At 38.4% G+C, this 14,779-nt stretch overlaps 1 protein-coding gene and 1 long non-coding RNA gene across 3 annotated transcripts in view; one reads left to right on the top strand and one right to left on the bottom strand.

Moving 5' to 3' along the window:
• The window catches only part of LOC111863361 (interaptin), a 24,364-nt gene that overhangs the window by 942 nt on the left and 8,643 nt on the right, over positions 1-14,779 (top strand). Inside the window, exons 2-6 of one of the 2 annotated variants that reach the window (XM_023849619.2) lie at positions 2,629-2,705; positions 7,639-7,840; positions 9,587-9,663; positions 11,365-11,551; positions 12,968-13,044. In XM_023849619.2, coding sequence (XP_023705387.1) covers positions 2,629-2,705; positions 7,639-7,840; positions 9,587-9,663; positions 11,365-11,551; positions 12,968-13,044 — 620 coding nt within the window. Of the gene's footprint in view, positions 1-2,624; positions 2,706-6,912; positions 7,841-9,586; positions 9,664-11,364; positions 11,552-12,967; positions 13,045-14,779 lie in introns of those variants that run through there. The other variant, XM_033751033.1, reaches the window with a different exon arrangement.
• Positions 8,738-14,779, bottom strand: part of LOC111863362 — a 13,602-nt gene continuing 7,560 nt past the window's right edge. The window contains exons 2-4 of the long non-coding RNA XR_002842585.2: positions 12,345-13,064; positions 10,738-10,970; positions 8,738-9,007 (exon numbers count right to left, since the gene is read on the bottom strand). This is a non-coding gene — a long non-coding RNA (uncharacterized LOC111863362). The remainder of the gene's footprint in view (positions 9,008-10,737; positions 10,971-12,344; positions 13,065-14,779) is intronic.

Raw genomic sequence — 14,779 nt, 5'->3', positions numbered from 1 at the left:
CTTGAATCTGTATAGTGCTGGTGTCTCCTTAATGTAATACGGTAAATGATTGAACATACAAAGTCCAGTATTAATAAAATTGTCTTTGCATAAACTGGTATTACATGAAACAATATATAGGTCATCTTTTCCCCGTGTATTATATGAATGTATTTCTGAATTGGTTGCAAGAGTATTCAAATTTGATTTTGTGTATATCAGAGTTTCATAAATATACAAGCATGGTAAGGGCAATATATTTAAATAATTAAAATACTGTTTACAACTAGTAGTTTTCTGAATTTGCATCATAGCTCTAATAGCTCTCTTTTGCAACTTAAAAATCAATTTAGCATTTGGTGAGTTGCCCCAGAATAGTATTCCATATGATAACAGGGAATGAAAGTAGGCATAATATAGAGTACGAACAGACTCCAGCCCTGATACTCTTTTTACTACTCCTAGACCAAAGCATATTTTACATAACTTTTTTGCCAGTTCCTGGGTATGCATAGACCACCTTAAACTCTTATCTATCCAAACTCCCAGAAATTTTGATTGTTCTAAATATTTAATGGATGTATCATAAAAGTATATCTAATTTATTCTCTTGCTATTTATCAAATACTGTTACATCACTCGACTACCTCTGTATTCTGGTGGTCAGAGTTCCTGGCTACAGATCCAGAGATCCCAGGTTCGATTCTCGGCGCTATTAGATTTTCTGAGAAGCAATTCTTTGTATCTTGGAAATTAACTTGTCTAAAAAAATATAATCTTTTCATACTGCATTAGTACACCTTTCTAACTTTGTGGATCGTCCAAAATTGAGTCCTTAATAGTGCTGGAATTACCAGTTTTTGTGACTTTAACAAGTGTATGTGCTGTTGTATTTTGCATAAATATGTAGCATTAATATCAGATGTAGAAATATTTTCATTTTCGAAAGATCTGAATTACAAGCATGAAGTTGAAATCATGTAATAGGCTGGAGAGAATGCTTAACTTCCTGATTCAGTCTCCACTGGTGCAAGTTATGTTAACTTTGACACGTCCATTTTGATTTCCATCACTCCTTTTGTAGTGGGTCAGGTGTACCTGAGTCCAACATTGTATATCAGAGCACTTCGTCATTCTCGGCATCATGTTTGGCAACGAATGTATGTGTAGTTCATGTATGTTGTGGTGTAATCTTTTGTCAGAATGAGGCACTGAAGTTAAAGTTGTGAGGAGCCACGTCCTTGCAGGAGATGTGTGATGTGGAGGAGGAACAGGTGGGAGGAGATAGTGTGTTAGAATATGTGTATAACGTAACACCAAGGGACAGTTTCAGTCATGTTTGTGTTTAATCCAAATGTTGACTTGTGGACTCACAGAACGCATGTTTCAAGTATTGTGCATGTGCCTATGTTATGAAGGACTGTGTGTCATTTGTAGCCATGCATGACAGAAATATCCCTTCACAGATAGATCACAAAAAGTACAAAATGGAAAGCAAGAACTACCAATAAATACACAACAATCTAAGGTTATGACCTTAGATTGTTGTGTATTTATTGGTATTTTGAAGTTTGATGTGATGCAGCACAGTTGTAGTAATGTACTGTAGCCCTGAATTGCATAATCATAGGAAGCTCTGTAATGATCTGGGAAGGATAGATACATTTTCTTTATCTCCATTCGTTTTTTGTTCAGAATCTCTTTGTAGTTTAAGATAAACTTGCTTTGTGAGCTTATTTCTCAGAATTTGAGATGCAAAGGAATTTTTGCATCCCAAATAAATGTGTCGGATATTCATGAAGGAACTAAAACTTTCTTTCACATTTCTATAATTTTCTGAAACGAGTGTCTAATATAGCATTCCGTGGGCATTATCTTTTCTTATATATATCTCCTCCTCCAAGGATTCTGAGCTGCATATCCTTGCCAGTGTTACTGTATCTACCTGTGAACTGTAACTTAATAAATATATATATCATTTCATTCCATCAAAAGTATCTTGCAATAAATATTGTCTTTCCCAAGGATTGTGAGATCAGCAGCCTTGTCAGTCCACTGACCTGAAAGGGATTTCAAATGCCAGTGCAGCTCTGCTTGGTACTTGCTTCATGGTGTTTCTCTGCTTGGCTTATTCTTTGATCGTGAAGATGGAGGCGATTTATTCCTCTGAAACACTGGTTAACATTCAGCAAACTACAAAACGTATCCAAGAAGATACAAACCTTTATAACCAGTGGTGTGAGAACCTCAAATCCTATACACCATTCTTCCTTCTGTGGCATTTCCACATTTATGTGGGTTGTCTAACAATCAATCCTCCATACCTATCTCAAGAGAGCCTCAACTTGTGAGCCTCCATACAAGAATGCGACTTCCCTTCAGATTTAACCTTTCTTTTTATGAGCATAATTATTTATATCAGTGACACAGCTTTATGGTTCTGAAAAAGAAAACTCTGTCCTCATTTTTAAAGAGATTGACAATCAGAAACAGTTGTCTAAATTGCATATGCCTTTAGTGTAGGTCTGAGTACATATAATTTTACCTTCATTATTTTCCAGTTTACTTTTAGTGAAACTTAGAACTGCTTCATCCATACATCACCATGACTACACCACTTTGCTAATGCGAATTTTTTTTTAATTACAGTTGGCCAGAAGCCATGACAATACTGAGAGTTCATCAACGCAGACTGATTTGACACAGCAGAATTTAAAGGACTTAAGGTAATTTTTTATATATAACCATACGGCTTAAAATAATTTTGATTCAAACCAGAAGTAAAATCTCTTGCATGGATAATATTCAAAACATACCATATTGCTTTATACTATTCATTTCATTCCATGTATTGTCATAAGAATACTCAAATTGTGTTTGTACAAATTGGAGAGTGGAGACAAGAAATAATGGTTGCAGTCAATGGTCTGATAGTTTATGGTTTCAGAGTGAATCAGTGTGTGTGTGCATGTGTTCACACACTATTAATGTGTGTTTACTTTATATGGAATGTGTGCAGCATGATGTGGTACTCAGTAATATCGTTACATGTACACCTATTGTTAAGCAAGGAGTTGGTAAATGAGTTCCCACAAAGACAAATTCTTGGTAAACAGTCAGTTGCTAGGTTACACAAAAATAGAGGAGGCTGCCAGCAGCATATACAAAAGACAGACCCATCCTCTTGTCAGAGAGGGCGACCCATAAAAAACAAGACAGTAACTGCCAAACAGCAATAAATATCTTGTCATGAGCCCCAGACAGGGCTTGACACCAAGACTTGCTGACTGACTGACCATCAGTTGCAATGTGACTTTGCAAGTTTAGTTCAGGGTAGTTACCAATCATAGCTAGTCATAGCCGAGAACCCGTGAGTCAAGCGCACGAAGCCTTCATGGAAAAAAGTTGTGAGGATTCAGCTGTGAAGTGTTAATGGACACTGAAGACTTTATGTGTGCTGTAGTGCAGTGATATGTGGAATGATTTGAAGTGCTAGTTCCTGTGTTTTAATTGCATTACCAGGAGAGGACTAGTCTATGCGTAACAGTGAATTATAAAGTGTAGAAACAGCGGTAGCATTGCACTAATCGTAATTGAGAGAGAGAGAGTGTAACCAAAGTGCTAATAAATCCAATCATCCAAACTAAAACCTGTTAATTTCTTCACGCGTACCACCATACTTTATTTTTACAGTGGCTCTTCCAGCCCATTCAGGACCCAGGCCTCTTATTCGGTTCCATAATCATTTCTTCACAGACAGTAGGACTCCTTGGATGAGTGATCAGCTTGTCACAAGGCCTGTATGTAAACACAGGTCAACACAAACACAGAATAAACTCATACACAGAATAAATGCATACAGAAACCAAACATCCATGCCCTAAGTGGTATTCGAACCCACAACCCCAGCATCATAGTGAGCAAAGACAGTACATGCATTAGACCGTGCTCCTACTGTGACCAGCGTACCCCCTACATGTGACAATATTATATTGCAGCATCCTGGTGCACTGTGTAAATCTGACTTTAGGTTCCATTTTTACTTCAGTTAACCAAAGTTGCACATAGAGTCAAGAAGTGCAACACAAAGTCACATGGTACCCAAAGTTGAGCAGACCACTGTTGCTCTGAAGACCTCTGTCTTCTGGGATATAATACCATGTAGTCCATTGAAAGTCAACAGATGTTGCCTCATTCTTCAGGGTCTAAGAATAAACTGCTTGCTAAGTGCTTCATAAGAAGGTACAACAGCTTTAGCTGCAGAATATACCATAATGGTCACTTGTCAAAACGTTCCTAACAACATGTGGGGTTAGACACGGTTATCTCCTATCTGCTCAATTATACCTGCTGGTCCTGGATAGGGTCTTGAAATGAGTTATGAATGTATGAATGACAAAATGAGAGGAACTGTGTGGAGTGAGCTGAGGTATTTAGCGACGGATTGGGAAGAAAGGCAGAAGCTTATAGAAGACTTATGCCCCTGATAGAACTACAGACCATATTACTGTCGTCTTCATCGTCGTCACCACCGCTGCCATGTATAGGGTGGTACACATGACAAGAACGTTGGGTTCCAGTTCGGGTGATTGGATTTATTAGCATTTTGGTTACAATCTCTCTTAATCACATTTAATTACAGTGCTATCCCTGATTCCACACTTTATAATTTACTGTTACACTCATACACTACTACTCTCCTGGTAATGCAATTAAAACACAGGAACAAGCGCTTCAAATCACTCCAAATATCACACATGAATAAAGTCTTCAATCACACACAAAGTCTTCACATGGCGAACGTTCTGTGGCTATCTTCCACCGAGAACTGAAGTGAACTGTTGGTGTTATTCTCATTATATAGCCTCCACACAGACCACGAACAGAAAATCCAGTTCTGTTGCATAAGGGAGACCACACAAAGAACAAGTCATGTGATTCCTAGCCAGCATTTTCATCGGTGTGCTGTTGCATAGCAACTTGCAATAACATTCCTCTACTGAGACACATCTTCCATTGTTGCCTTCTGTGTATTCAGTCACGGGGTGTTTACTGGTCCAGTACCTAGCAACACTCTGGCCATCCACATTACATTATTATTAAGTGCTTCATGCTGGTTTTTTGCCCATCTTATTCTTAAACCCTGAAGATGGAGGTGATATGTTCATCTGAAACATCGGTTGACTTTCATCAGCCTACACATTGCTATATCCTAGGCGACAGAACTCTTCATAACCACTGCTGTGAGAATCTAAAATCATGCATCATTGCTCTGGTTTTCCGGCAGCTCATCACTCCTTGTGGGTTTATAATAATTTTCCGTCTTAGGAAGTGTTATGTATTGTGTTATCAATTCTTAGCAGGTGGTCTCTCCAGTGTCATCAGTATCATTCAACATCTCCAGCAGTGTGCTTTCCCCAAGTTGTCTCCTTATAATCCCTTCCTTAAAGGCCTGGAGTTTTTGACAGAAATTTAGTTTCCTCAACCTCAGATCCCTTCTTAACTCATTCCTGAAGAGTCCAAGGTTTGGGTCAAGGTAATGCTGGTTTTAATCATTTCTTGCATCCTGTTGTGTGTTTAATCAATAGTAGAGTGAATTTACCGACTACACAACACGTTTTTTATTTTCACATTATCACTACATGTTTCGACCTTAAGAGGTCATCTTCAGGTGTATGAACACGGCTGTATAATTACACGTGGTCACATTCACTTTTCACTCATTCGACCTTGTATCTTTTCCAGACTTACGCTCACTAATATATCGAGTTCTTTTTATAAAACACAGGTTAAAATTATAAATAATAAAATTAAATAATTTTAACCTGTGTTTTATAAAAAGAACTCGATATATTAGTGAGCGTAAGTCTGGAAAAGATACAAGGTCGAATGAGTGAAAAGTGAATGTGACCACGTGTAATTATACAGCCGTGTTCATACACTGAAGATGACCTCTTAAGGTCGAAACTTGTAGTGATAATGTGATAATAAAAACGTGTTGTGTAGTCGGTAAATTCACTCTACTATTGAGTAATGCTGGTTCCTACATGTAACGTAGAGAGTTTGGCTGGGAAATGGGCGAATGCAAAAACCAGTTTTCTGGGTACCAGTGCAGTCAGGGGGGGGGGTATTGTTTCACCTGACATCCTCCTGTCCACATCACACCATTTAGTTACCATGGGACAGTGGAGTGGTGTGCAGTGCACATCCACTATAAAGGAATTTTACAAATAACACAATAGTCTCTAGGCCAATCAGTGTTTAGTTCGTGTTCACTTTAATCTTCAGTGTTGTGGTCCTGTACTGTCTGCTCATGCCATTAAATCATGGGGATATAATTTTGAAGTAACTGGTTCTGCTATCAAAAAGAATCCTCTGGGTGAAATAAGAACTGTTGTACACCAGGAAACATTGCAGCTGTCAGGACCATTCTCATGCACAGTCCACAGCGTTTTGCACGTTGACATGCACTATCGCTGAACTTATCCTGTAGGAATGTATGGTGAATATTGCATCAGGACTTAAATTCCCACCCTTGCAAGGTACAAGTAGTGCTGGAATTAAAACCTTAGGATCTCCTTACTCATAAAAATTTTTTTCAAGAAAATCTAACTGAAATAGGTTATGATGAAGACTTTATTCACAGTCTATGGATGTCTGTTGAAGTTCGCTTTCATCTACACTGTTTTATGAATAAACAGCTTTCATTATTGGTAGGAAGGAAACCCTTGCCAATTGCATGAGCAGGTATTGCACAGTGATCGGGTAACGGTGTGGCGTGCCATTTTATCTCACGACATTATTGGCCCATATTTTCTTGAACATGATAATGGGAGTATGTCAACAGTGGTCTCAGGCTGCTGTGCAAACATAGTCACAACTTTCTTGACTTATGAACTAGCTACTGAGGTTAATGAGGCCAATTGGTTTCAGCAAGATGGAATGATGTCTCATACTGGCAGAGTGGACACGATATACCTTATTTTTTATAACTGCACCGTCTCCAGGAGTGGTGACATTCCTTGGTGTCCAAGGTTGCCAGACCTGTCAGCATGCGACTTTTTTATGGAGCCACTTAAAAAGCAAAGTGTGCACTCATTGCTCACACAGTATCGGAGAACTCTAAGAAAGAATTCATGAGGAAATTGCTGTAATTTATTCAGAGATGCTACACACATCACGTCACGCATGGAAGATCAGAGGAATACCTATGCAGAGACGGAGGTTACCTCAAGGATATCATCTTCAAGAAATAAACATTCTATGTGTTTAAGGAAGGCATATTTGTAATATGGCAGTTTCTTTTTCGCACATTTATTAAACAGAATCTGCAGTAAATATGTATGTTCAATAAGTTAGGACTCCAGAAATATGTTTGCCCACTCTCCATAAATGAGTTAATGAACTTCACTGTCTTTTATCCATGGTCTAAATATATTAAATATTCAATGGAAGAATGGTTTTTCATCATGTGTAAGGTGTAGAAAGAAGAAACCAAAGAACATTAGTTTGGCACCCTTGTCTTCTGATCTAATAGAGGGCCCTAAAGTATCCTGTACAAAAATATCTGTGTTGCAAGACTATGATCAAGCTCTGGCTTTATTACATAGAGGAAGCTGATTTACATGCAGAGTTACTAAACTAATATTTTTCTTGCAGGAAGTCTGTGCTTAATATGAAGACTAGGATTCGCCGATTAGAGATGGAAGTATCAAAGAAACAGAAGATAATAAATAACTTGAATATGTTATTGAGTAAACAACAGGTAGACAATAAACTTATCGCGAACTTGAAAACGGATTTGGAAGCTGCAAGGCAGCACACAAGAAAATGCAAGTTCAAACAAGTTATGACCACAGAGGTGAGATTTCCCTGCACACAGTGACCATGACCTTCTCTGTAGTATTATCAGATGCTCAGATCTGGGGTCACGGCTGTAAACCTAACCATTAGTCTGCTCAGGCCCCTTCACATAACCATACTTTGTATGCCTCAGATGCATGTTAATGTTGTTCCCTACAATGTTACACTGACAACAAGACTTGTAAGCAGCTGAGCTAAACAAGATCTCTATGTTCTATTTGTTTGTTTATTCTTGCCTTCTTGCTCCATTTCCATTGTACCATATGATGCCTCTTCCATGTATCTCTGTTTTCCCAAAGCTACTTCTCATTAAGATCCTCCGATGTTCTTCCTTCCTTCTGCACGACATCTTCGCTGAGTTGTCTCTGTCTTGATCTCAGTCTTCTTCATACGCATTTTCCTTTTAGTTTCTTGGACAGTAGATCTTTTGGGATCATGTTTTTATTCACTCTCAAAATGGGCCCAAATCATATTTTTAAGTTGTTCATATTATTTTTGTAACAATCTTTAAATTCTGTCTCATTTCTTTGATTTCTTATTCTCTCTCTCTCTCCTGAGCTACTGTTTCTATACTGATACCTTCCTTTGCCTGTGATTTTCCTTCTGCTCCGACCTTCCCTTTTCATGGCATAATCATTTAAAACACTAACAGTCACAAGATGTTGAGAAAATGAACTCGATCCTCTTTCTCTAACAAAATTTACAGCCAGTATCAGCATAAATTGCATAAGCCTGTCTTGTTCAATGTAAACCTTAGCAGGTTGATCCCTCTTTACCCTACATAGTTTGAGGGAATGATTGCTGCATTCATCCCTTGTTCTTTTGTTGTGTCCACAATGCTCCTCAGATGGACGGGTGTCAAACATTTTAGCATTTCTCAAGAGAAAAACCAGTATCTCAAAAATAAATATTTAATAACAATACGTGACATTAAAAAAAATAAAGCACAATAATTACCATAACAATCATAATAACAAATAATTTTCATCATTGAACTGCAACATGTGCAAACAGTAAGAATATAACAAAACTGCAACCTGTTATCTTTGACCAGCTTGATCGTTCCAGACGAAAACTCAGGAAAGAACAAACCTCACCGTTCGGGACAGTGCCCCATTATTATAACCAAACAGAAACACAAGTGGGGCAATGGAAGCCTGAACACCTACAAACAAACCAGAGCAGAAAAAAACCCTTGTTACATTTTCAAACTCAAATACTCAAAATGAGACATTACAAGCCCAACCAATAAATTTAGTTAAATTAAAACACCAGCAAACCCTTGTTGCAACACTTGTGACACATGGATCCCAACAAGGGGGTCACTCACCCTCAGTGGCCTGTATAAGAATCCAAACAGAATTTAGAATGTGCAACCTAAACAGAATTTCATTACCTTCCTCCTGGGCTGCGAGCAAACGAAAAGACCCCTTTCCAAGCCTCAGTACCTAGATGAAGCATCTTGCATAAACATCTGGAGGAAGGGGGTGTCACGTGATACATGGGGATGATGGGATTATGTAATAAAGGATGTAATTGCATGGATGCCTCAGGGGAGGGGGGAGGATATCAGATACTGGTCACCGCTTCGAGCCGTCAGGTAGAGTGTGGCCCAAACCCTTACAGTTTAACATTATTATAAATGAGTTGAGTGTTAATGAACATTAGAACTGCTCGACTGGGATATCAGCATGACTGCACCAGTAATGTTACTTTGATTATATGAATGTTTCTGTGTTTACAGTTGGTCACAAGACCAGGGAGCATTGCTTCTACAGAGACACAGACAGATGTAAATATGGATGATCTTGATGCTGATGGGTGAGTTTTGATATACAGCTCTATAATGTGAATGAATTTAGATTGAAGCCAAATGTAAAACTGTTTGTACATAAGATATTAAAAAATCTCTTTTATTTCTTTATATTATGGGCTCGACAACCAAGGGTTTCGAGTTCACGTCCTAGTTGGATAAAGAATTCTCCCCATGTTGTCGAGACTGGCTCTCAGACCCACCCATCTTCCTATCCAATGGATACCGGGGGGCTGTTTCTCCTGTGGTAAAGCAGCCAAGGCTTGAAGCTGACCATTCACCTCCAAATAGACCCGAGATCAAGAAAACATGAATCAATATATCCACTATATACGTCTTAATGGCGTGCTTCAGTTGTTAAGCACAGGACAACTTCTTTTATATTACAATATAACTTGTCAAACGGATGGTCAAGTTATGAAACGTGTTTGTACACACGCACGCACGCACACAAAAAAAAATCAATTTATTTATGCATGTTTAACAGGGATTACGAACCTAGAAGTAACAAATTTAAGGATAAGAATGGTGATCTGCTTGCAGATTGGCATCAGCATTGTAGATATCATCTGCACAAAATATCTTAAGCAAGTTTGGCACCTTTGTGGATTTTAGTTATTTCGTAGTTCCAGCATCAGTAGCCTCATTCTTGCTGTGTGCCTTCTTGAATCTTATTCTAAACCTTGAATTATCAGTGAGAAAACCGAGTATACATTGCTTTGAAATCCTAATGACCCAGGTTTTTAGCTAACTCCCTTGGCTTACTGCTTAACATTGGACCTTCCCCTTCCTTCCCCTGGGCGCTACAGCTCAGGGTAAGCTTTGGCTTTCTGAACAATCTGTCGCAATTCTTCTCTGTTCTTCATCTCTCCTGCCCATCTTTTCACTTTCATTTTACGAGATCATCATGTACATCCTCCAACCATCCCAACCTGATTCTTCCTATCTTACCACCACCACCACCCCCTCCTCCTCCTCCTCCTCCTCCTCCGTGGTTAACATTGGACCACTGACACGTATACCTCTTAAAGTTAAAATACAGAACCACTGATTGGGGGCCTCTTCAGCATCTGGAACCTTACCTTCACACTTCAGTTTTTGGGAAGTTCACTGCTGGCCATGACATAATGTCCATTGATCTCCCAGTTTCTCTTGCTGCTGTATAACTCCTACAGTTACGGATTTGGGCACTGCAGTTATCCATGTCAGTTGGCGATGAATGGTGTTAGGCAGATGGTTCTTAATTTTTTCAAGTAAGGCAGTTTTGTCAGTGAATATTATGTTTCTCCTAGGCATGTCTGTGGGGATCTGAAATCTTAAACAAAAAAAAATCATTGCACAAGCAACAGTAGACTCACAAACGCAGTCACAGCAATTCTGAGAGTAACTGTAGCTCAGTCGTCATTTATACTGACTGACTCAGAGACTCATTGATGACACAGAAATCACAAGTGTGCCATATGGCAGCTCCTGGCCCAGTTAAACAACATGATGTCCCAAACAAGTGAAGCAAATTCTGGTTATATTTTCTTTTTTTTCTCTCCAGATTTTTAATGAAATAAACAGCTGCCCTTATTAGCGAATGACCCTATTAATCGGAATCCCCTGTGTATGGCAAGAGTATGGTGAAGTTGCTGATTGTCTCACTTCCTACCTAGTAGAAGTTCCTTCTTCATGCAGAATCAGTAAATTGTATGTTTTTCTTTCAGTGTATTGCTTATCAAAGCAAGAAATGAAGTACTGAGATTAGGGAAGGAACTTGTTGAAAAGGATACTCGCATAACCGAATATGAGAGTGAACTGCATTCCCAGAGAGAGCAGGCAAAGAAAGATAATCAGCGGAACGATGAAATCATACAAGCCTTGGAGCGTGAGTTAGAAGTCCAGAGAGAGAAGGTAAGGGATGCTCGCATGATAAAGGTGTGTTCTGTGTACTGAAGGAGAACATTCCCTTCTCTGTATTATCATCAGATGCTCAGATCAGTGGGCTTGGCAGTAAAGCTAACCTCTAGCCTGCTCAGTCTGATTCACATCACCTAACTCTGTATTCTTGAGATACATTTTAATGTTCTAAGCAGTTCCAGTGAGATACTGTAATCCCAGGGGCCAAGTGCAAGGATTCTATCAAACTGCATTAGGGTGAGACATTTCTTTATCAGTGTCTGAATATTCACAGGTGTAGCATAGAATTCTACCTGTAAAATGTGTCCTAACGTTACTCAGTTCAGACCACACCACTGTAATAGTTTCATCCATTCTTTACATTGTGTCATGGTATGTGTCCATCACTGTGTGTCTTTCAGCTTTTGAAGCTTTCTACATTTTGATGGAGAACAGTTTTATTTAATGAAACTTAGATTTTAGAGGTATTAAAGATTATTTTTAGTAACTGTTTGAAAATCGTTCAGTTAATCACGTTCTCATTGCTTTCTATATTTATTTATTTATTTTTTAAGTGCTTGATCTTTTTCATAGTAGATTTGTGTTTCCTTGTTGACATGTCAGAGTTGTTGTCCCACTTATGTCTTCCATAGTCAACACCTTTCCTTTTTTATTGCGAAACCATGGTGTTTCCTTAATCATCATCGTCTATGAGTGGACCCCCTGGTGTCACAGGTGTGCACATGAATTTTAACTGCTCATTCACAGTTTTGTGAGAATCATGTAGGAACTAAAGCTCTGTACTTACCTCTGTCTTCCCAAAGCCCCTTGTTGTTTCTTTCAATGTTCTTGCTTCCTTTTGCATAAAATGTTTCCTAGCTTGATGTCCCCAGCTTGATCTCAGTCTCCTTGGGAATTTCCTGTTGGTCTTTTGGATCACTTTTCATTCATTCTTGAAACGTGTCCATACCGTCTTTTTTTGTTTGCATTTCTACGATAAACTTTTAGTGCTGTCCAACTTCTTTTCATTTCTTTGGCTACCCCAATTTCCAATGTGTATGTCAAAATAACTGTATCTGTTGACATGCTTCAACTGGAAGTCTGCTGGACGTTGTACCATAGGAGATGGCCAGCAGGTATGAACTTTTTAATTTCTTAAAAATCAGTAATACCAAACTATGAGAGGCGCCTAAACTTGTGGTGTGGGAGCTTATCACTTCATGTGGGATGTTGAAAACATATAGAGAGACAGCTGTGTCAAAAGTGTGCCACTTCTGTTAAAATGATTTGTGTGTTTTGCTTCTTTATTTTCTAGTTATGTGTCAATGAAATGAGTTGAGCATTAATGAGCATGAGAACTACTCAACTGGGATATCAGCATGATTGCATCAATAATAATGCTTTCTTATATGAATGTTTGTATGTTTACAGTTTGTCACAAGACCAAAGAGCACTGACACTGCAGTGACACAGACGAGTGTAAATATGGCTGATCTTGATGCTAGTGGGTGAGTTTTAATATACAGCTCTGTAACATGAAAAAAATTATATTCAAACATATATAAAATTGTTTGTACGTCAGATATTAACAAAATCTATTTTATATCTTTATATTATGGGCTGCATGAACAAGGATTCAGAGTATGAGTCCCAGTGTAAAATACTTTCTCCACGTTGTCTAGATCATGTCTGATGCCCACCAATCCTTCTATCCAATTAATACCGGGAGGGGGGGCTGCGGTAAAGTCTCAAACAAGTGCCGAGGCCAAGAAACATGGATCACTACAGCCACTTTCCTAGATGTCTTAATGCATCATGCTTCATTAGTTAAGCACGGGGAAAACTTCAGCCTTTGTATTAGAATATACCATGTCACGTGTATGGTAAAATTATGGGGTATGTTTCTATACACACAAAATCAATTAATTTATGCATATTTAAGAAGGGTTACCAACATAGAAGTTAGTGAAGCATAGGAATGGCAATCTGCTTGCAGATTCAAATAATGTTGTGAATAATTAGAAGAACTACTACTCTCAGTTATTAAACATACATAGGTCCAGTGATGTTTGGCAGATAGAAATACATACAGTTGAGCCATTAGTACCTGACCCTAGTCCCTTTGAGTTTGAAACTGATATTGCAAACAATACAACAATATAGAAGACATCAAGAATATGTCATTTACTTAAAATGTATTTCGATACTATGATTGTTAAAATCATTAAAATGTCCATGGGATATTACAGGTATACAACTTTATGCACTTATACAACTCTAAGAGTTGATTTAATTTGGCTAATGCCTTCAACCATTCAGCCCAGAGCCCTTTGTCTTCTCATCTACTGTCTAGAAACCTGAATTTAGAGTATACAAAACTATAATTTTGCATGTGGTTCTGTATGGGTGTGGAACTTAAGATATAGAGAACATTTATACAAACATACCTAAGAAAGATATAATGAACATAACTAAAAACATACTACAACACACTCATAATACAGACATAAATACACAAAGAGAAATTATGTGCATATTGAATACTATACTAGACCAAAATTATTTTCAGTACGAACAAAAATATTACAAACAAACAGATGGTTTAGCTATGGGAGCTCCAACATCTGCAATATTAGCAGAAATATACATCCAGAACACGGAGCACACACAAATATACAACATATTAAACAATCAGAAAATAACTGGATATTTCAGATATGTTGATGACATACTAATATTATATGATGTAAACAAAACAAATATTGACAACATGATTGTGGAATTTAATAAACTGCAGCCAACGATAAATTTCACAATAGAGAAAGAGAACCATAGATCTATAAATTTCTTAGATATAGGAATACGAGGGGGGACCCAAAAATAACCGGAACCGACCTGTTGCGCGCGCGCATGCTTTGTAGTTACGAGTTGTGCTGCTAGATGGTGTTAGCTGGGGGTCTCCCGCGACTGTTAGTGAGCTGGCGTCAGTCTGAGTTAAGTGGTTTGTCTGTGGTGCTCTGTTGTGTGCGTTCCTGTTTCAACCCTTTGGCGATCAGTGAGATGGCTGAGCAGAAGGCACAAAGAGTGCGTGAAATTTTGCTTTCTGTTAGGGAAAACTGCAGCCGAGACTGTTGGGATGCTTCGGCAAGCCTTTAATGATGATGCTTTGGGGAAATCACAGGTCTACGAGTGGTTTTCCTGTTTCAAATCTGGCAACATGTCAACAGAAGACATGCCACGCCC

The sequence above is a fragment of the Cryptotermes secundus genome, unplaced genomic scaffold, assembly GCF_002891405.2.
Source record: "Cryptotermes secundus unplaced genomic scaffold, Csec_1.0 scaffold554, whole genome shotgun sequence".
Classification (NCBI taxonomy): Eukaryota; Metazoa; Arthropoda; class Insecta; order Blattodea; family Kalotermitidae; genus Cryptotermes; species Cryptotermes secundus.
The sequence above is the reverse complement of the archived record's forward strand: the minus strand, read 5'-3'. Positions and strand labels throughout refer to the sequence as shown.